Source organism: Macaca thibetana, chromosome 5 (assembly GCF_024542745.1).
Source record: "Macaca thibetana thibetana isolate TM-01 chromosome 5, ASM2454274v1, whole genome shotgun sequence".
NCBI lineage: Eukaryota > Metazoa > Chordata > Mammalia > Primates > Cercopithecidae > Macaca > Macaca thibetana.
In genome coordinates this window covers 161,802,214-161,826,631 of record NC_065582.1, presented here as the reverse complement: position 1 = coordinate 161,826,631, position 24,418 = coordinate 161,802,214, and the positions used below count along the sequence as shown (strand labels likewise).

General features: G+C 36.0%; 1 protein-coding gene across 3 annotated transcripts in view; it reads right to left on the bottom strand.

The window, feature by feature from the left end:
- Positions 1 to 237: 237 nt before the first annotated feature.
- SEPSECS (Sep (O-phosphoserine) tRNA:Sec (selenocysteine) tRNA synthase) overlaps positions 238 to 24,418 on the bottom strand; it is a 40,282-nt gene continuing 16,101 nt past the window's right edge. For all 3 annotated transcript variants that reach the window (XM_050790690.1, XM_050790692.1, XM_050790691.1), the window contains exons 9-11: positions 7,513 to 7,606; positions 5,943 to 6,033; positions 238 to 4,475 (exon numbers count right to left, since the gene is read on the bottom strand). In XM_050790690.1, coding sequence (XP_050646647.1) covers positions 4,181 to 4,475; positions 5,943 to 6,033; positions 7,513 to 7,606 — 480 coding nt within the window. In that variant the 3' untranslated portion in view covers positions 238 to 4,180. The remainder of the gene's footprint in view (positions 4,476 to 5,942; positions 6,034 to 7,512; positions 7,607 to 24,418) is intronic.

The window sequence follows — 24,418 nt, the reverse complement described above, 5'->3', positions numbered from 1 at the left end:
CTTTCTACAGTCAATAGATCCTTTGCAAAATGGTTGCAGGAATATCGTCTCTTTTTTTTTTTTTTTTTAATTTAACCCCCAGCCATGACTCATGCTTCTCATTAAGGTATGACTTTTCTTGCTGATTTCTAGACAAGCTGATACTGATGACTGAATCAAAAACGGGCAAGTAATTTAGTGTCAGTTATTTGTACTTTCAGATTTTATCTATCATAATGATTAGGTAAAATAATGTACTGTCAGTGACTTATTAAAAATTTATTTCATGTAACAAATTATATAATTTATTTTTATCTTTAAACAGTCTACACCGAAAACATTTTTGGAAACATCTTTTCCTTTTGGTAAAACAGGTTAGCAGGCTGACATCAGCTTCATATTCTCATGGCTAAAATCCCCCACAATTATACAGTTAAGCATAGCTTTTCTTTGTATTTCTCAAGTTGACACCACTTGATAAAAAACAAAACAATATAAACATTTCTAGATTTTGCCTAAGGCCTTAGCTTTAACTGCAGAGTAGTAAGTAGGAAATTACAAACATATATTCATTAGCCTTAAACTTACCATCTTACATGTGCACATACCAAAAAGGCAAAAGGAAAGTAAAAAGTAAGGCACAAAAGGATGCAGTGAGTGTTAGGTCTGTCTCCCAAGATTGGCCATAAGAGACATTAACCAACATAATATGACAGACAAGGAAAAAACTGACTAATAGAACCTTATTTTTAAAAGCTGTTAATAGCATATTCAATTATTATCAAACTATTCAGGTTATGAGGCTTCTAAAATGACCAAATTTCTGTGTATGCAAAACTGGACTTTTTTTCAGTTACAAAATAAGGTTGGCCTCAAAAATGTAAAACGTAACAAAATCATTTAAGGGTTTGGCAGAAGTTAGTACATCTCAGAAAGTGGGAAAAGGAAACCCAACTCTTACATGCACCAAATGTGTATGTATTCCAAAAACTTTCTCCGAGTATGACTCAGACTCACAAGAGTTTTCCTGTTGTTGTTTTCAGCTATTGGTTATTTTCCTCTGTGAAATATAACTCTCAGGATGAACTACTAATTCAACATTAAAGTAACATCAGCAGTAAACACAAATTATCTTTGTTTAAATTTTACTAAAATCTATGGAAGCCATAGACGTAGTCTAAAAATACAAGCACATTCTGTAGCCCAGTCCTCAATAACAGTTCTTATTATGAGGTGGTTAAAGACACAGAACCACAGTGAAGTGGTGATCATAATAATAGAAAAATTTAATTCATATTTAAATTTACCATTCTGTATATCAAGTGCCTATTGGCTGAACAGAACTGTATTCAATAATTCATATCTGTAACTTTATTCAACTAATACAAAAAGCTAAATAGAAAGATTTACAGTTGAACACCAGGTTCCTAAGGCTGGCATCACATATCATTCCCTGATAGAGCGAGAATTCATCAACAGAGGACCTAAGAACCAAACTGCGAGTTTGATTTAAAATTCCTTTCCCTGCCATGTATAAGTAACACATTGTGTAGTGACCAAAAGAATATTCTGTTACACAATTTTCTTTTCTAAGCAGGCTGCCACAGCCCAATGACTTTACAAACCTAACTCCAATATTTTACCTGATGGTTTTAATAAGGATTGTTGGGTCGCAAAGATAGAAGAGGTTATCTTCAGCAATGACTGGTAATGTATCATCCACTGCCCTCGTCACAGAACAAAGATAACAAAGGCCAATTATGAGGCTTACCAATCAGTACTAGCAAATTATAATAAACACACCCTTTTTAATACTTATGTGTGGAAATAGGAGTGAGTGAAAATGACACTAGGATGGGGACAAAGGAAAGCCTGAATAGACAGAACTCTTCAAAAACTTGTGAATTTATGCCCTCAGAGTCAAATTTTAAGCCAGGAGGAATAGAGCTAGAATTCCAAAACCACTGAGAAAGAAAGGGTTAATAATAAAAACCACAGCTGATTTTCTGCATCAGGAATGAAATGTTGTAACATATCTATCATTCACATGTGAGTTCATGTAATTTATCTTCAATTAGAATTATTATCTATTCAGCAGCTGAAGCCCAAGAACTGCTGATACACTGCAGATGAGAAAACATTTGCTACTCTCCCAGCTCCGGCCTTTCTTAAGCTAAGTGATGATCACAATAATATAGATCACTTGTTCTATAAAACAATTTTGGCTTACATGTACAGCAAGCCGTGCTGCCAGAATTTACATTTGCGACAACATTTCATCCCTTTTTTTGAATCTAGAGGTTGCAACTCTTCAGTTTTACGGGTCCTGCAATTTAGTCCTAAATTCTCATTAAAAATTTACACTTTTTAATCCAGCATTTATTCCCTTGAAATGAGTTACTATAGCTATGTAAATTTTTTTTAATGTTTGAACCCCAAAGATAAAATAAATACATTTTAAAATAACCTTTATGATATTCATAGTTAAATACTTCATCTCAAAATAGTCACTGACTTCCAAGGTGGTCAAGCCAGTGACCACAGGAGTCTACCTTACACATTAAAGGAAGTGGTGTCTGTCTGAGCTCATGTTTACAGTCCGGAACAATGTACAATGTCACCAAAATACCAGAAAATCTCTTTCTCATACATAGGTTACAATGCCAAATCAATAAGAAAAATGCAGCCCAGAAGGCAACACAGCATTCTCTACCATAGTGTTTTTAAAAGTATGTTCAATGGGCTGTTAACAAATATTTCACTTTAAAAAAATGAGTTTCTCGTTGGATAAGGATATATTGAAACTGGTTATTTAGTGAAGGAATTCTTAGAGCCTTCTATACGCCAACAGGCAGGTTTGCAAAGGCGGCTCCCAGAATTACTTGTAAACACTTTCTCCCCATGAGCATCTTCTAGAAACAGAAGCCACAGAGCTGGTTTTGAGAAACATAGCTTTGGCATGGTGGCATGTTTAGAAGCTTCAGTAAATCTTCAGGCTATGACATATCAGTCTATTTCTTAAATTAACAACAAAATTATTGTTAAAGCCAGTATGTCTGGAATTTCAGACTCAGAAAAATGAGCACATGGGCAAGGAGGGGGGAACACACCTGTTTATTATACTATGTGATTTTTACCTTCCTAGCAAACATATGTTCAAAAATACTCATGTTAGCTAATTTTGATGATGTCTGTGCACAACATCTGAACAAACTAACCAATATATGCAGGCTGCTTAAAGCAAAACCAGTAAGTGGAATAATGTTTTCCCTTACCCAAAAGGAAAAATGCACCAGTGCCATATAAAACAATTTATAATGACATGCTTGGAACCTGTGACCCTGGTTATCACTTAAGATTCTCCATATAGTATAGTTTGATGACATTTATAAAGCTATCTTCTTTGAAGTACTACTGAAAGTTGCTATGGTAACCTTCTCTTTACTCAAGGAGTTTATCTACTTTAGAGGTGTATTTCTCAGCCTCAGCACTAATGACATTTTGGGCTGGATAATTCTTTGTTGTGGAGAGTTGTCCGGTGCATTGTAGAATGTTGAGCAGCACCCTGGCCTCTATCCTCTAGATATTAACAGCATCCCACCAGTTGTGACAACCAAAAATGGCTGCAGATGCTGTTCAGATAAGCGAATCAACCCCAGTTGAGAGCCATTGCTTTTGGGTCAAAATGGAAGTTTATACCTTGACTCTGCTTCCCTGGGGAATGTCCATTTTACAGGCACACTGTGACTTACACATCTCAACAAACAACTAGTAACTAGTGGCATAAGGAATCTTTCTCAATTCTGTGTGATCAGAAAAGGTAAAGAATGGTTAGGAGGAAGCACTCTACATTTCAAAGAGAATTGAAGGTAATTTTACTGTCGTTACACTAGTAAAAATTATCTGAGTCATGATGCTTAATTAACAGATATTTTAACAATTAGAAAAATGCTAGCTGTATATTGTAACCTGTTAAGGATCACAAGGATTGATGCAGTCTAAGAATGGGAAACTTAACAATCATCAATGGTTAGTTCAGACCACAGTCTACTCCTTGACTGAATATTCTCCATGAAATTCTCAATTCAAAAATCTCAAGTCTTATCTTTAAACTGCTTGCTTGTACTACAGCCTTTATCATTTCTTTCAAATACACCTTTGCACGTGTATTTGCAAAGATCAAGAAGAAACCCTTCGCATGTCATGAAGAAGCATCCTGGTATGTGTCAAGAAGGACATTATCTGGTTTTAAAGCCATTTCTTCAATATCCACATCTTCAGTTTTGTCATAATTGTCATCACTCTCTTTACTTTGTTCTTTTCTTACTGCCTTTAAACACTTGTCAAGTCTCTTTATGAACAGGTCCACATCCTGCATCTTCATTCCGATGGCTGATGCAGCATTTAGGTAAGCACAAGGGTAATTATTTGTATGTGACATAAAGCCTCTGAAAGTATAGCCACTCACAGTTTGCACAGACCCAAGAGGCACAACCCTGAAAGAAGAAAGATTTACCAATTTAATATGTCTGGTAATGGTAACACAATGTCACCCATAAACAAAAGATATGTGTTACAAAGTCTTACATCCACTTATTAAGAAGTTTAAAACAGGAATAAATCATGGCCTACGAAAACAGACTGTATCAACTTTAAAATGAAATTCTATAACACACTGCTTTTTTACATAGGAAAGTCCTGCCTACCGTTTACTTATCTGATTATCGTTTACTTATCTCCTATTAAAGACCTATAAGCTCTAGGAATCTCTTTCTATTTTACTTTTGCCAGTATATTTTTCTCTTTACCTGAAGCTCTAGGAATCTTAAACACCTCTACATCTTCTTTAAAGAAGTAAAAAGAAAATGATTTGGTTTTGTGTCAAATCTGGAATATGACTTCATATATACACCCTTCACTGAAATATTGAAATTTGCAAGTCAAACCACTGTAATTGTCGTGTTACCTCAAATAATCAACAAACTAAAAGTCTAACTATCTGATCAGTGCTATGCAATGGATAGTTTTAAAGCCAAGATACAGAAGAAGTTATGTAACTGTTTATAGTGGGGTGGTGGTCAGCAAACAGTAATATTCAGCAAAGGCACCTGCATTTTTAAAGCTTGATTTCGCTGGCATGTTAGATATAAGCAGATTTCTAATACTCTAATCATTTAGCTATGTTTTAAAGAAGTCAATGAGGCTCAACTTAAACATAAAGACAAATAGTGGCAATACTAAAAGCAATGTCAAGAAATCCATTTTAGAAGTGTCAAAACTATATTGTATATAGGTAAGAGTTCATCAAGGTAAAAAGTAAATTAATCTAAGATTTTACTTTTAAAAAGTTGTACTGTGATATAAAATCTCTATCCTCTGGTAGCTACAGAAAAATTCTTTAATAGAAGCATGTAAAGTATTTACAGCAAGATATTTTCAAGTCATTTTTCTCTGACCTCATCAAATCTAAAATGAAAAACGAGATTCATTTTTCAGGCCATGTATACAGAAGAGGAAAAAGTACAATTTTCTCTTACATAGGCAAGGATTGCACACTCTTTTTTTTTTTTAGTTTAGGAAGAAGGCTTTTCCTTAACAACACTTTCACTTCAGTTTAGTGATGAAGATGGTTTATTTCTAATACCATAATGTGACATGCCGAAGATCATCAACAAAGGAAATAAAGACAAAATATCTATATAGAGAGGTAATAAAACTTTGTTTCTGTACATCTATGAAAACAAACAAGATTCATGTCTTTTTGTGACTATTTCAGGCATAAGCAGTCAACAGGTGGGCATACAGTAGCCTTACAGATTCTCTAACTCATCATTCTTTACTCCATGATAAATTCGCAGGTATAGTTCAGCATATACTTGGGGGACTATTGTTGAGGAAAGGTATTTTATTGGAGTTAACTTTGAAAAGCCAAATAAACCCACATCTATTTTAAACATACTTACCTGGCTCCAGAAACCTGTCTGGTAAAAAGCATCGAGCCGAGCTGAGTGACAGCTTCGTCATGGTGTTCATCTAGTGTTTTAAGTGTCATAGCTGAAAAAGAAAAAAGTACCCTAATAAGCGCTGGTTTACTGGCATAAAAATAATTCAAATAATAACAATAATAATGATGAAGACATTACTTTTGATTCATTGTCAAGTGGCACAATTTCACTGTAACGTACTTAATAAATCATAGGGATTTCTTTATATATCAGACAAAAATATTTTAATGTAAATTAACATCTCAGAATACGAAACAGAATTTCCATATCATCCTTCAGGAGAGTAAATTTTTCCAACTAAAGAGATGGAACAATAACACGATCAGTATGGCTGTTTATTCAAATTCAACCAAGTTTTAAAAACTTGTAAAGTTTTTTAAAAATGTGGGATATATTTCAGTACATATACAAAACTAAGTAAGATCAAATTCTGCATATAGAAATGGAACTGATCGTTCTAAGGCTGTGTGGGTAAACTGGATTGCATACATAGCACCACTCGTAGCTACCATTTACTAAGGACTCACCATACTACATGCTTCACAAACAATCTCAACCAATCATTAAACAATTTTGCATGTGAGGGAAAAGGAGGTCAGAGGCTAGGACATGGAAGATTCGGAATTCAAGCTACACAATATCACCTTCTATAACATCTACATAGATCATAAATCAGCAAAGGACTAATTGGGGTGGTTTTTATTATATATTGGTGTTCAAATGGTATTCCACAGAAGCCCATTCCTAAAAAAGGCTTCGGCTACAAATGATTCACTTTCCTTTCTTCAGATATCTGTGAAATATGAAACATTATATTACATATATTCACAATTTAAAAGGGGGTAATTATGAAGCTTAAAAGATAATTAAGTTCATAAAAGTCAATATTCACATTATTGTTTTTAGTAACCCCTATATTACATGACAAAAACATAGTCCTTATATACACAAATGAAAATACCATAAATACAAATTTCTTTAACATCCATAGGCTAAAGAAAACAAGCAATAATGACATTAAAAACAACATAAGATTTAATTTCTGGTATGTTGGGGTTCTGTTAACTGGAGAAAGTTTTGTTTATTTGTTTGGTTTAAATAATAGAGACAAGGTCTCACTATGTCGCCCAGGCTGGTTCTGAGCTCCTGAGCTTAAGTGATCTCCCGCCTCAGCCTCCCAAAGTGCTAAGATTACAGGCACGGGCCACCACACCCGACCTGGAGAAAGCTTTAATTATTTATAAATAGAGTTCTGGTTAGAAACAGGACTTTAAGTATTACTTTCTGCATTTTCATTATAATACTTAATATTGACTCTGATTCTCTCAGTGTATAGGCTTTATCTTAGAAATATATTAAAATATTTCAAAAGCCTAACTAAACTTTTTCAATTTACAAATTAAAATACTGTGATGAATTTAGAAATATCATTATAACTAGAAAGAGTTTTCTCTCTTTCTAGAAGTACCAGCTTCCTCCTAGAGATGGATCATAAGTATTTGTTTTTCTTTAGGAAAAAAGAAATTACCTAAAGATATGGGATTGTGAGGTGTATGCAACAGTCTTTCATTGTAGGCTTCTGACAACTTCTTTATTTGGTTGGACAAATATGAAAACATTTCCTGCAACAATAAAATGTCACATTTAAAACAAATCAAATATCTACTGCCAGATTTAATAAGACAAAAATCTGATTGGTATGAAGTCTACATTGTAAATGAACCCACCCACGTGCCTTAACACCAATTCTCTCCTTTGCCACAACACAGTGAAATTCAAAGCTGCCACAACTATCAGAAGCCACAGGATTTTAGTAAAGGCAAAGAACCAGCACGCTTTCTCCCTTCACTAGTATGTATCTATCACAAATCCATCTTCTTCTCAGAACTTCCAGATCTACCACTCTGGAACTCATAGCTATCAATCTCCTCCCTGGACACAGCAATAGATCCTAAATGATTTGTCTGCCTGTTCTCCACCGTTCTATAATCGGTTCTACACTCAGAGACTAGAGAGGTCTTTCAAAAGCATACCAGTTCATGCCTCTCCCCTGACGACTTCCTCCAGTAACTATTAGAAAACCACACTCTTCATTTCTAAGGCCCCACATAATGTGACCCAGCCAATATACTCAACCTAGTGACTATCATTTCCCCTAGTCACTACACACCAGTCACATTAGCCTCCTTTCCAATCATTCTAGTGTTCAAATCTTTGTGCTTGCTTTCCCTGAATTTCCTAGATCATTCCCCAAGTGGTCCCTCTTGTCAAATGCTAAAGACACCCGCCTTTGTTAACTTCCCTATTAAAGCAGCTTTCCAACTCTGCCAATCTTCTTCCCAATCCCAATCTCCTTCCAACATATTACCTATTTTGGTTCCTTCACTATACGTGCCACAATCTGAAATTATCTCATGTATTTGCTTAAATCAGTATTGCCTATTACTATATATTACAGGGGAAAAACTCCTTGACCACAAGGACTTTGTCTTCTTCACCACCGTTGCCCCAACACCAAGAAAAATGTGCCAGACTTTAGTACACAAGTTATTTAGGAAAAGGTAGTTTATAAATGTATTTCCTTTAAATCACACAACATTAAAGTGAACAATTCCCTTACTTCAATTAAAAGAATACAGCAACTCCTACAGTCCAAGCTTGAGCCCAGGAGGTCAACACCAGCCTGGGTAACAAAACAAAAACAAAAACAAAAAAAAGGCAACTAAAACTAAAAATTGTCCCACTCTGAAAAATAAAATATATTCAATAGTAGAAAATATAATAAAAATATATTTTACAAGTATCAAATGTCACATGTATATAAGTGGCAGTTTAACAGTTACAAGTAAATATTAAGTTGGCAACTACTTGACCTAAAATTTTACTTTCTTCTCCTCACAAGACCTTTAAAAAGTGTTGAAATCAGTATCTGCCCAACTACAACTGCAGCTAAACAAACCCATTTGCACTGAGCTCCTCTAATCACAGACAAAACATATAAACTCTAAGAATATACCAAACAGCCAGGGGCTAACAGAGTGCCCAAGCAGAGACAGCAAGAAATGACACTTCTCCAACCTCAAAGGCCAAGATACCCTGATCCCACACTGAGTCCCAGAGGAATTTTTTCATGTCTGAAGCACACAGATGATTAACTCCATCTTTTGTTAGGTAAAGATTAAGAGGAAAACTCCTATCAGGTTTATGAATTATTAATGAGACTACTTAAGACCACAAACAGTTTCACTTCTGTCAACCCAGTACATATATTTTATATTCTCACCTAAAATTTTTGAATAATCATTTTTAAATTTTAGGATACTTTGTAATATTAATTCTCAGAATGTTGGAATTACAAAAATCTTAGATCACTAAAATAAATTCATTCCTTTTATATTCAAAAAGTTAACATCTACAGTGGCCATACTTAATGAAGCTATTAATAAACGTTACTGTTACATGAGATAAGCCTTTCTCTTTTGTTATTTAAAGTATAGAGAAATATTTAAGGAGACAAATGGCATTATTTCCAGAAACAAACAAAAAAGCATCTTTCCTTAGACATATAAAAATATCCTGGGCTGAATGTGGTGGCTCACGCCTGTAATCCCAGCATTTTTGGGAGGCTGAGGCCGGTGGATCACTTGAGGTTAGGAGTTCAAGACCAGCCTGGCCAACATGGTGAAACCCCTTATCTACTGAAAATACAAAATTAGCCAGGCATGGTGGTGTCAGCCTGTAATCCCAGCTACTCAGGAGGCTGAGGCATGAGATTCACTTGAGCCCGGGAGGCGGAGGTTGCAGTGAGCCAAGATTGCGCCAGCTTCCCAATGTTGGTCAGGCTGGTCTCGAACTCCTGACCTCAGGTGATCCACCTGCCTTAGCCTCCCAAAGTGCTAGGATTATATCCGGCCCTCGACCCTCCTTCTTAACCCAATATTCCCATACTACAAAAGGTGAAACAAGAAGATAATCAAATGGAACCAATCAACAGTTTTTCCAGCAATCAGAACAATTCATAATTTTTTAGTAACACACCAGGGTTAATAAAGAGGAGAATTCCTGGGTTTCATCCATACATTTTCGTCTCCTATAAAGTAATTAGGTTACTAATTTAAATGCTATTTTTTTAAAGCAGTCACATATTTTCATTTAGATATTAAATGCTGATTTTTCTTCACTTATATTATTCACCAAAGTCTTAAATGGCCTCCGTCTTTCCAATTTACTCTGAAATTCATCAAACTCCCAAAGGCACAAACAAACCTCATAGGCAGGAAATGCCTTTTACAGAGCCCTACCCCCTACAAACCACCTAACAACAACATAACCCACACCCATCCTTCATTTATCCTCAAGCATATATTCATGAAGCAAAATTTTTTCCAGTTTACATATTTCAGTGGTGAAAACAATTTAAAATATTATTCTATCTACTTTGGCAGCCACATTAAATACCAATGTGGTCACATCTGTGAATAAGCTGAACCCGATGAGTACTTAATTTATACTCAGGTTAGCTATTTCTGAAAAAAGAGAAAATGTTTCCTAAGCAACACCCCTAGAGGGGGTGCTTTTAAACTTACTGATGCATACATGGCTATTAAAAAGTGAATTTGCCCAATGTTCAACTTCTAATACTTTAACAAATTAGTTTTTACCAGTTCTATCAATCACTTGCTAATGCCACTAGAATTCCGTTTGAACCGTAGGTAGTATTAGGATACTATTTTTAGACTATGAAGATAACACTAAAGTAATTAAATCTTATATCACTAGTATGGGAGTAATTAGATATAAAAAAATTTGAAGCAAGTTCACATCCATCAACAAATATTTATAATATATTTACTCTGTGTAAAGGGTTATAAGTAAACCAATAAGCAAATGTTTTAAATATCTTAAAGCACAATATGCTAAATTCTATAATATTCTACATGTTAAGCTCCTAAATGCTCTCCTATTAATATTACTACATTTTAAAAATATCATTTAGGAGACTATTCCACTATTCTACACTAATACTTAGCTAAGCAGTTTTTTACCTGATATATTAAAGCTACTACAGAACCTGTACTATTTTTTGCTACAGTTAAATCTATAACTGACATTTATTATAAAATACTTCTGTAAAGAAAGAAATTTATAAGCAACCCAAGCAAATGTATATAGAAAGATCTTACTTAAAAGAAATGAAATATTATTGATTTTCCGTGTTCTCTGTACTGTATTTAACTTAATTTTAAGAGACTTTTCACTAGAGATAAACTGAACTGTACACCTGAATGCTAATGTCAGCTATATTTCTAGAATAAAAATACAAAACTTTACACCATAGTTCAAGATGTTAATGGAAGAGAAGCTGAATGATATTAAGCATTATCTTTCATATGGCCTTTTGCAAATTGATTTGCAGTCATGAAATTCGACATTTAGCCTGTCTCTCCCAGAATCCAAAGATGTGCATAATTCACTAAATTTTAAGTGAAACGGTCTTATGTAATCATGTCTTTGAAAACATACTGTTTCAAGTTATAGGATAAAATAAAGATGGAACCTCACATATTATTACAATATGTTTCACAAGGCAGGTAACAAACCAAAAGAAACATACCCACTAGTCTACTATTTCAAAGATAACATGAATGAATGGATGGATGGATGACTGACAGTAGGTAAATACTGAAGCAGACAGATGTCCATATTGGAGGAAAACAGTACTAAATATGACATGCTGCTGTCCCTGACTGTGGTCAGCTAAAAGGATCCAGGCACACTTGGCAAATCTTGCTTCAGAGGCTACACCCATTTGCATTCAAGTTGTTAAGGCCCCATATGTAGGCCTGAAATCAGATGCTTCTGCAGAGATTGAACCACTCCACTTACAGGGCTGCAGATCTAGTAGTGTTTCCAAACTTAGCTCTGCTATAAGGACACTGAAGTGTATGACGTTCTTTTAAAACTTAGTTTGTCCCCCAGTTTTTAGCTCACAAATTCTAGCCAGCGAGCAGCCATAGTGCTGTTATTCTTCTTCCACTTATCCAATTTAGCAGATATTTGCAACAATAAACGATTACCTGCCTTCCCTGTTCAGCAAAGCACTCTTCTAAAAGGAAAGCTAAACGGAATAATGATCTTCTCCAGAAGCGAAACAAAAGTGAGGATAAACTTCTAAGACCATAGACTTTCTTTCTGCATAGACAAACTAAAAGATACAGCCTTACGTTTTAACCCCTTTTTTAAAAGGGGTTAAATTCATGGTTATTTCTCCCCTCGATGAAGCAAATGTGTTGATCAGGAAGGGGATAAGGGCAAAGAGGCTCAATTCACACACAGAGCTCCACTCTCTCTGATCCTTTCACCCTTCAAAAAAGAAAGCTTAAGAAGGAATGGCTTCAAGCTGAGTTCTTGTCTGCCACTACTGTGAAAAAGAAAAAGCTTTTTCGGAAGAGATAAAGCTAGATGAAATAACCTCTAAAAATATCATTGTGGTGAATAAGGACATAGAATGAAAAAAATCCTAAGTTTTCTACTAACATTCCTTTTTTTAGTACACAATAACACCAATAATATAAAAAGGAACTCTCAGTGATGGTACATAAATAGCTCTGGCTGGAGCAAAATAGCTTTGCCTCAGCTTCTCCAGAGCTGAACCAATAAACTATCATGATTAAATTTTCACAGTTCAAAAGCAAGTCCATTTAAACAAAAGAGGCCCTTATTTCTGCAACAAATCCAATAAAAAAAACAATATTTATGCTACACATATGCAATTATGGTTTATGGAAGACATCCACATTTTTCAACAGAAAAACCTGCCTACTGAATGAAGTTATTAAAAAAGCAAACTTTAACTTACAGTGACAGAGTTCTCAAATGGGCATCTTAATACTTTGAAAATTACTCCTAGAGATATTCTCTCTTATAAATTATATACATAGAATTTTAAATAAAACCAATTAGTACATTACAGAGCCTTTGGGGTTTTACATACCTCCACTAGATAGAGTGGGAGGGTCACAAGATCACCATCTTTATGGCTCAAATGCCTAGCACAGAGCAAGTGATCACTCCCTCAACAATGGATGAGTGACTAGAAGTAGTGAGAAGAGAGTAGTAAGACAGAAAGCGCGAGAGACTTTAGCATCACACAGACCTGGCTTTCAATGGCAATTCTGGTACTTATATGTGGTACTTGGGCGAATACTTAACTCCCCTGGGTCTCAATTTTATCTGCAAAATGGGGATAATTCCTACCTCACACACTTGCTCTGGGTATTACAGGAAATAATAAATACAATGAATCTAGCACAGTTCCTCGCATACAGCAGAGACATTCATAAAAACGTTAGCTCCCCACCCACCTATTTTTCCCCTAGTCTAAAAGAGTTTTCAGGATAAAAAAAACTACAGTTAGCTAGCAGGACTCCTACAGACACATGATAATACACTGTAGCTATAATCCTGTTCTTGTCCTGTTCCTGTTTATTCTACTCTACTCTATATATCTAGATAAAAGGAAAAGAACAAAGTTCTGAATGTTACAAAGAGAATTACCTCCTGACATCTGAGATGAAGGCATCCAATTCATGAATACTACTCCAACATAAAATTTCTCCCATAAAGTGTTTACCCAGTGATAATAAAGAACAAAATCCCAATGAAAGTGAGCTGCCTGCTGGATTCATTCACTAGCTGAGCTACAATTCCTGCAGGTCATCCTCAAAGGAGGTGGATTTTCACTCACGCTAAGCAAAATGTACACAGGCATGGGCCTTTGGAATCAATCATCTACAAGTTGTCAAAAATCTTAAAGTCAAAAACCTAAATGTCACAAGACAGAACAATGAAGACATAACAGAAATTTCAAAAAGATGACAAAATCCCTAAAATCAACAATTCCAAAATCTTAAGGTTAGAAAAGTGCTTCTGCTAAGCAGGAAGCACAATGCCTGTTATATACAACAGGTAATCACCATTCCTTTTCACAAGTTTTCGACTATATCCATATAGTTGAATATTTAGAGAAATGTTTCTATAAGAACATAGAAATATACAGTAGATTATTCCCTTTAAAAAAAAAAAAAAAAAGGCTGGGTGCAGTAGCTTACGCCTGTATCCCAGCACTCTGGGAGGCTGAGGCAAGAGGATTGCTTGAGCTCAGGAGTTCGAGACCAAACTGGGCAACACGGCAAAATCTTGTGTCTCTACAAAAAGTAAAAAAAAAAAAAAAAAAAAAAAAAAAAAATTTAGATGGGCAAGGTGGTGTGCACCTGTGGAAACCAGTTACTCAGGAGGCTGAGGTGGGAAGATCATCTGACCCCAGGGAGGACAAGGTTGCAGTGAGCCAATACACTCCAGCCTGGGTGACAGAATGAAACCCCATCTCAAAAAAAAAAAGAACATATAATTCACAATGGAAATCGGTATCAAAATATTATTTGCAACTGGACACAGAGGTACATACCTATAGTCTTAGCTACTTGGGAGGCTGAGGTGGGAGGACTGCTTGAGCTCAGGAGTTCAAGTCCAGCCTGGGCAGCATAGGAACACCCCATATCTTTAAAAATATGTGTGTGTGTGTGTGTGTGTGTGTGTAAAATTAATTTTCCAGAAAGATACTTATTCTATATAAAATATGAGATTATACAACATTTGATCCAGGTGTTCTTAAATACCCTGTGTTCATACATTCAACAAACATATGATGAGCATCTACTATATATCGAGTAAGGGATGCTAAGAATAGAGGGATGGATGGCAAATTCCAAGGGGGGCATTAGTCTACCAAAGTACTCATAATTAAGGACCAAGTTTCATTTCAGACACATAATAGTAATTTTTTAGAAGAATACACTCAAACTCTTAGTTTAATTTGCTAATTAAATAAGTTTAACTACAAAATTACTCAAGACTTATATTAGTTTATTGTAGTAAATATTGCATATTATTATTTTTATTTATGGTTTCGAATTCAAGAACAAAAGCAAGAAATACTAAATAACATGCTTATTTGGAATTATAATGACAGCATATAGAAATCTTAAAAGTTTCAACCTTATGCAAATGCAAAAAAACTGAAATCATAACAGTTTCTCAGACCACAGCACAACTAAATTATAACTCAACGTTAAGAAACTCACTCAAAACCATGCTACTGAAACTGAACAACCTGCCTTGAATGACTCCTGGGTAAATAATGAAATTAAGGCAGAAATAAATAAGTTCTTTGAAACTAGTGAGGAAAAAGAGGTAACATACTGGAATCTCTGGGATACAGCTAAAGCAGTGTTAAGAGGGAAATTTATAGCACTAAATGCTCACATCAAAAAGCCAGAAAGACCCCAAATTGACATTCTAACATCAACTAAAAGAAGTAGAGAACCAAGAGGAAACAAATCCCAAAGCTAGCAGAAGACAAGAAACAACCAAGATCACAGTGGAACTGAAGGAGACAGACACGAAAAACCATTAAAAAAAAAAAAAAATCAACAAATCCAGGAGCTGGTTTTTTAAAAACAATTAATAAAAAATAGGTAGATTGTTAGCTAGACTAATAAGAAAAGAAAGAAGAATCAAATAGACACAATAAAAAATGATAAATGGGGTATCACCACTGACCCACAGAAAAACAACCAACCATCAGAGAATACTATAAACACCGCTATGAAAATAAACTAGAAAATGAAGAAGAAATGGATAAATTCCTGCATATATATATCCTCCCAAGACTGACCAGGAAGAAGCTGAGTCCCTGAATAGTCCAACAAGTTCTGAAATTGAGGTGGTAATTAATAGCCTACCAACCAAAGAAAGCCCAGGGCCAGAAGGATTTACGGCTGAATTCCACCAGAGGTACAAAGAGGAGCTGGTACCATTTCTTCTGAAACTATTCCAAACAATTGAAAAGGAGGGACTCCTTAACTCATTTTATGAGGCCAGCATCATCCTGATATCAAAACCTGGCAGAAATTTAAAAAAAAAAAAAACAAAAACAATCTTCATGCCAGTATCCCTGATGAACATCAATGCAAAAATCCTCAATAAATTCCTGGCAAACCGGGAGCACATCCAGCAGCATATCAAAACGCTATCCACCACAACTCAGTAGGCTTCATCCCCAGGATGCAAGGCTGGTTCAACATACGCAAATCAATAAATGTAATTCATCAAATAAACAGAACTAAAGACAAAAACCACATGATTAACTCAATAGATGCAGAAAATACCTTTGATAAAATTCAACATCTCTTCATGTTAAAAACCCTCAATAAATTAGGTATTGAAGGAACATATCTCAAAATAATAACAACCATTTATGACAAACCCACAGCCAATATCATACTGAACGGGCAAAAGCTGCAAGCATTCCCCTTGAAAACCAGCTCAAGACAAGGATGCCCTCTCTCACCACTCCTATTCAACATAGCATTGGAATATCTGGTCAGGGCAATCAGGCAAGGGAAAGAAATAAATAGTATTTAAATAGGAAGAGAGGAAGTCAACCTGTCTCCGTTTGCAGATGACATGATACTATATCTAGAAAACCCCATTGTCTCGGCCCAAAAGTTTCGTAAGCTGATAAGCAACTTTAGCAAAGTCTCAGGATACAAAATCAATGTGCAAAAATCACAAGCATTTCTATACAACAACAAACAAAGAGAGAGCCAAATCATGAATGAACTCCCATTCACAATTACTGCAAAGAAAATAAAATACCTAGGAATACAGCTAACTAGGGAAGTGAAGGAACTCTTCAAGGGAAACTACAAACCACTGCTCAAGGAAATTAGAGAGGACACAAACAAATGTAAAAACATTCCATACTACGGATAGGAAGAACCATTATCATGAAAACGGCCACACTGTCCAAAGTATTTATAGAGTCAACGTTATTTCCATCAAACTACCATTGGCATTCTTCACAGAATTAGAAAAAAACTATTTAAAAATTCATATGGAACCAAAAAAGAGTCCAAATAGCCAAGACAATCCTAAGCAAAAAGAACAAAGCTGGATATATCATGCTACCCAACTTCAAACTATACTACAAGGCTACAGTAACCAAAACAGCATGGTACTGGTACAAAAACAGACACATAGGCCAATGAAACAGAATAGATAACTCAGAAATAAGACCACGCATCTAAAACCATCTGATCTTTGGCAAACCTGACAAAAACAAGCAATGGGGAAAGGATTCCCTATTTAATAAATGGTGCTGGGAAAACTGGCTAGCCATATGCAGAAACTTGAAACTGAAACCCTTCCTTTCACCTTACACAAAAATTAACTCAAGATGGATTAAAGACTTATATGCAAACCCCCAAATTATAAAAACCGTAGAAGAAAATCTAGGCAATACCATACAGGACATTGGCACAGGCAAAAATTTCAAGACGAAAATGTCAAAAGCAATTGCAACAAAAGCAAACATTGACAAATGTGATTTAATTAAACTAAACAGCTACTGCACAGCAAAAGAAACTATCAGAGTGAACTAACAACCCACAGAATGGGAAAAAAATTTTGCAACTTTCCATCTGACAAAGGTCTGATATCCAGAGTCTACAATGAACTTAAACAAATTTACAAGAAAAAAAATCGAATGACCCCATTAAAAAGTGGGTAAAGGACATGAACAGACACTCCTCAAAAGAAGGCATCCATACAACCAACAAACATATGAAAAAAAACTCACCAGAGTGAGTTGATTTGCAGAGAAATGCAAATCAAAACCACAAGATACCATCTCATGCCAGACAGAATGGTGATTATTAAAAAGTCAAGAAACAACAGATGCTGGCAAGGTTGCAGAGAAATAGGAACACTTTTACACTGTTGGTGGAAATGTAAATTAGTTCAACCATTGTGGAAAACAGCGTGGGTATTCCTCAAAGATCTAGAACCAGAAACGCCATTCGATCCAGCAATCCCATTACTGGATATATATCCAAAGGAATATAAATTATTCTATTATAAAGATATATGCACACATATGTTCAATGCAGCACTATTCACAATAGCAAAGACATGGAATCAATCCAAATGCTCATCAATGATAGACTGGATAAAGAAAATGTGGCATATCTACACCATGGAATACTATGCAGCCTTAAAAAGAAATGACATCATGTCCTTTGCAGGGACATGGATGCAGCTGGAAGACTATCCTTAGAAAACTAAAGCAGGAACAGAAAACCAAATTCTGCGTGGTCTCACCCTAAGTGGGAGCTGAACAATGAGAACACACGAACACAAGGAGTGGAACACTACACACTGGGGCCTGTCAGACGGATGCAGGGAGAGGGAGAGCATCAGAAAAAATAGCTAATGCATGCTGGGCTTAATACTTACGTGATGGGTTGACAGGGGCAGCAAACCACCATGGCACACGTTTACCTATGTAACAAACCTGCACGTCCTGTACATGTACCCCAGAACCTAAAATAAATTTTTTTTTAAATCTTAAAAGTTACCATCTATATAATATGCTTTTAAAATGACTTATAACTCTGTATAATGGTCTTATTGTTAGAGTTATAATATATTCCATTTATTTAGTTTAAAAATAAACTTAGGCCTGTAATCCCAACACTTTGGGAGGCCAAGGCAGGAGAATGGCTTGAGTCCAGGAGTTCGTGACCAGCCTAGGCAACATAGCAAGACCCTATCTCTACTTAAAAATTAAATAAATAAATAAATAAATAAATAAATAAATTTATGATTTTAGCCAAATCTGAGGAGTGCTCAATATAAAACAAAAAGCAGCTAAGAAAAAAGAAAAAAAAAATCTACGAAAAAAAGACTATAAAAGATCAGAAATAAATACAGATAACTAATGCTATATTTCCAAGTTTTGATATTTGGGATATTTATGCATTCCATCTCAAATGCCATGAAATATTATCCACCTATGTATAAGTGTTAAAATGCTATGACACTGTATGTTTCCTCTCCAAGTTTCTGTTATATATACAAGTGACCTATGTGCCCCAAAACAAGGGGTATCAAACATGAATCTGCACCAAAATTCACTAGGAAAATTTTGTTAAAAATACAGTTGTCTAAGCCCTCCTTCTGACCTAATGAATCTGAATCTATCCTAAAGGAAAGCTAATTTTATAAAGTGACTCAAAACATAAACTCTCAAATAACTGCACAGTACTTGGCTTTCTAGACTCAGTTTAAAACACCCTTTCATAGCTCTATAGTTGTATTAGCCATCAGTACTACCATAGGACCACACCACGAATGTCAATGTATAAATGCACTGTCTTTTTTCCAGGGAGATTTTACCTGATCCTTCCAGAGCTGGGGTAGGTGTCCCAGTTGGGTTTGGTAATAGATGCTCTCATACACTCTGCTTTCCTTTCACAATTCTCATCAGATTTGTAACTATTTAATATCTAGATTTCCTCCCCAAACTATAATTTCCATGGAGGTAAAGACTAAGTCAATCTTGTTTGTGGATTTAGCTTTAGGGCCTACACATAAATATTTGTTTGAATGAATAAACGAACGAGCAGGGGCCAATACTGTTTTTAAAAAAGGAATCAGATTATAAAGGATCAGATTATGGTAGGCTAAGGAGTTTGAACTTTGTCTTGTAGGCAACCAGAACCAAAGCAAAAGAACTTGAAGAAAGTTGTGTTTTTTTTTTTTTTTTTTTTTTTTTGAGATAGAGTCTCCCTCTGTTGTCAGGCTGGAGCGCAGTGGCGCGATCTCGGCTCAATGCAACCTAACCTCGGCTCAATGCAACCTCCGCCTCCCAGGTTCAAGTGATTCTCATGACTCAGCCTCCTGAGAAGCTGGGACTACAGATGTATGCCACCACACCCAGCTAATTTTTGTATTTTTAGTAAAGACGGGGTTTCACCATGTTGGCCAGGATGGTTTTGATCTCTTGACCTTGTGATCTGCCCGCCTCGGCCTCCGAAAGTTGTGTCTTTAGAATATTAACCTGGCATTGCTCTACAATGTGACAGAGTAGACCAAGGTGGGGGAACAGTTGAAATGTGAGTAAATTATTGTAACCATCAGGTGTGATGTGTTAAGGACTTAAATTAGGGAGGGGTAGCAGTGGAAATGGAAAGAAATGAATGTTGGAAACACTGTGAAGGACTTAATGATATAAGGGCTTAAGATATAAAAGGAATCAAAAGTATCAGCATTAGAAAGTTTATAACAGAGAAGGGAATTTACTGCTTCATCTCAGAGCCCAGTCCACAAGCAGGCATGGCTGGAGAGAGTCTCAAATGACTTAATTCTGTTTTCCTTCTTATAGTCCCTAGTGTTGAGAAGTCTCTCTTGGCATGGCTAGAAATATGGCAGCTGACAATTGTAAGATTATATCCTTACAGCTTACTATCTGCAAAGCAAGAGGTCCCGTCTCTAAAAGATCAATCAAATCTACTGGAAGGATACTATCTCCACATGCCTGTGAACCAGACTAGCCAGATCATCTGCCCAACCTATGAAAGAAGAAGAAGGGACACTGCTTGACAGACTCAACAGGACCACCTGGAGTCAGGGAGGAGCAGTTCTCCAATGACAGCGATTCTGCACAAGCAAACAACATATTATCCTCTCTAAAATATAACTGAGTTTTTTGGCCAGAGTAGCTAGATTTATTCACTGTTTTCGTCTCCTTTAGATATCAGTAGACCCATATCTTGAGCTTTACGGACATATAAACAGCTCCATAGCCACCAGGCTAGATTATCATCTATATTTAAAAAGGCAAGTAGAATTTATAAGTTAAGACAGAGAACAGGAGACCCAATTGCCTAGATTTCAGTCCATATTCCACAATTCACCTCATACAAATCTCCATTTCCTATGAAAATGAGAATAACAACACCTCGTAAGAATATTTTGAGGATTAAATGTATACATAAAAAGGTACTTAGAAGAGTGCCTTCCACATAGTGCTCAGTATTATGTGTAATTATTTCATATGTATATAAATGTATAAGGACGTATATGGTATTTGTATAAACACAAACCTTGCATGGAAAGACTATGTTAAGAACGAATTTTACATGAAACCTTTCTAACCAATGGTCAAATCTTAATGCTCACCCTACTTGACCTATCAGTGCCATTAGCTATGCTAATCGCTCCCTCCTCCTTAATACACAGTTTGAAAATATTTGAAAAAAAAAAAAATTACATCTGTGCTGAATATGCAGTTTTTCTCGTCATTATTTCCCAAACAATACAGTATAAAAACTACTTATATAACATTTACATTGTATTCAATATTACAAGCAATCTAGAGTTGATTTAAGGAATACAGGAGGATGTGCATAATTTATATGAAAATACTATGTCATTTTATATATGGGACTTCAGCATCTACAGATTTTGGTATCTGAGTGATACCAAGGGATGACTTAGGATACCATTCTTAGTCTTCCTCGTAACTGAATGTTCCTTCTAAGTCTCCTTTGCTGGTTGCTTTTCTCAGACCTCTTAATGCTGTAGTGCCCAGAGCTCAGTCCTTATACCTCTTTTCTGTTTAGACTTACTCTCTTGCAATCTCATCTAGTCTCTTGGCCAATTAACTCCCAGATTTTTATTTCCAGCCCAGTTCTCTCTCAATCCTAGACTTGTATATCCTACTCTCCACTTTGCAACTCTATCTTAAGATCAATTCAAATTCAATTTTGTCCAAAACTGAACTCCTAGTCTTCCCCCAAAACCTATAGCTTCCCCATCATAGCTAATGGCTGTTCCATCCTTCCAACTGCTTAGGTCAAAAATCTCAGAGTTACTCTTTACTTTTCTCTACCATCCATCAGGAACTCCTATTCGCTCAATCTTCAACACAAACCTAGACTCTAACCACTTCTTACTACCTCCATTGCCACCATCTAGCTCCCAGCCAATATCACTTCTTAACCACTATAAAAGGCTCCTAACAGGTATCCATCCAGCTTCTGCCCTTGCCCCCCAATCTATTATCAAAACAGCAATCAATGTGAGCATTCAAAGCATGTGTCAGATCATTCTACTCAATTCAAACCTCCAATGGTTTCCTATTTCAGTCACGGACCTTACTGTGACCTAAAAGGCCCCACATGATCAGCCCCACCCTCATTACCACCCTGACCTCAACTCCCACAGTTCTCCTCCTTGCTCTTTTTGCTGCAGCCACAATGGCCTCCTTGCTGCTTCTCAGATACACAAGGTCCACATCTGGCCTAGAGTCCTGATACTGGCTTTCTGCCTGAAACACACTTCACCATCATATGTGTATATTCCCCTCAAACTTCAAGTTCACTGAATGTCAGGGTATTGGGCTAGGCATGGAGGCTCACGTCTGTAATCCCAGCACTCTGTGAGGCCAAGGCAGGTGGATCACGTGAGGTCAGGAGTTCAAGACCAGCCTGGCCAACATGGCAAAACCCTGTCTCTACTAAAAATATAAAAATTAGCCGGGCGTGGTGGCACATGCCTGTAATCCCAGCTACTCAGGAGTCTGAGGTGGGAGGATCTTTTGAACACAGGAGGCAGAGGTTGCAGTGAGCCAAGATCACGCCACTGTACTCCAGCCTGGTGAAGAGAGTGAGACTCTGTCTTCAAAAAAAAAAAAAAAAAGTCACCTTCTCAACGAGGCCTGCCCTAACCACTATATTTAAAAATCAGTTCCCACCACCACCTCATCATCCCAAATTCTCCTTAATCTTGCTTTTTTTCCATAGCATTTATCACCTTCAAGCAAACTTTGTAATTTCTGTATTATGTTGCCTGTTTATTGCTGGTTTCCCCCATAGGCAATGTGTGCTCCCCAAGAGCAAGTATCTTTATCTACTGTATTGACTGCTGTATCTATCTATAGCTATATGCCTGACACATTACGTGTGGTCAATAAATACACAGTAAGTTAAATATTTACTCAATGAATCTTATCCCACATTCAACTTTACCTTTGCATTTCCATACTTTAGACTCCGCTATTTATTTAAAATTGGCTTATTCAGATGCAGGGAGGAAAGCCAAGACAGCTTGATGAGGGTAAAAACGGGTATGAGGTAACATGAAACTGAAGAGACCATTGTGTTAAAAAGAGAAACTCAAATTTCCAAAATGTCCAATTTATATTACCAATATGCCTTATAGTGGATTACTAAATTACAGGCCAGTTCTCATGATTACTATGTCCAAAGTCCAGAAAGTAACTCTTTTAAGAAATATTCCAGAGTCTTTTAAAACTAAAAGTGGCCTGAGATGTCAATTGTGTCTTTCACAAATGAAATGGGGAAATAAAATCTTTAAAACTTTTCCAGGACGAAATGACTAGTTATAGGAGAGCTAAGAACCACTGGCATCTGAAACAACTAAACTCACATATAAGCAGATGACAGATTTTCCTCATCTATAGAGAGTTGTCATCTGACATATGGATCTGGTTCCTTGAAAGATTTGCCACAGTCTTCTCTTGGCTACAACAATCTACGACCATGAATGATTACAATTTGGAGTTCATAAAACCAGAGTTTTATTCTTATTGTATAAAAATTCATTGTCAGACTTCCTGAAGTATAATTCATTCACATATAGTAAAATTCGGAGTGTCTCTTTTTTTGGTGCCCACTTCTATGAATTTTGACAAATGTATACAGTCAGGAAACCACTACCACTATCATGACATAAAACGTTTCATCACCCTAAAAAGTTCCCTCCCCAATCCCTAGCCTTTAGCAACCATTAATCTTTCTTCTTTCCTTATATTTTTTACCTTTTCCAGGATGGCATATAAATGAAACTGTACAATACGTAGCCTTTTGAGTCTGGCTTCTTTCACTTAGCATAATGCATTTGAAAGTCATTATCTTATTGCATATTTCGGTACATTAGCCATTCTAAAAGGTGTGTAGTGGTATTTCATTGTGGTTTTAAATTTGCATTTCCCTAATTACTAATAACATTGAGCATCTTTTCCTATATCACATAGATCTTAAGAAATGTCCTCACAATTAAACAATTACTTTCCCATGGAATGAATTAGTAGGGGAAGGAGGACCGGGGTAAAACAGAGCACAAGATTTTTAAACTTGTTATGTATTCATCCTAAGGCTGTGAGAAGATCTATGAGATAATAAATATGAAAATGCTTTAGAATATATAAAGTACTATTATAAATATAAGGGACTACAATTGTTATTAAGTGCTAGAAAGTTATCAGATTTAAAAACTGCACCGGAGGATTCACTCTCCCCCAGATAGAAGATGAATAAAACACTGCCTGCCCTAGCTATACGATCTCTGTCTTTTGGAGGTGTCCTGAATTAAGCTAGTTGTGTTGGAGATAAAGTTCTGTTTTCAAGCATAAATGTAACTTCTTTTCACAACCAATATAACCAATGAGTTCAGCATTCGATAGTGACAAGAAATAGGCCGGGAGCGGTGCCTCATGCCTGTAATCC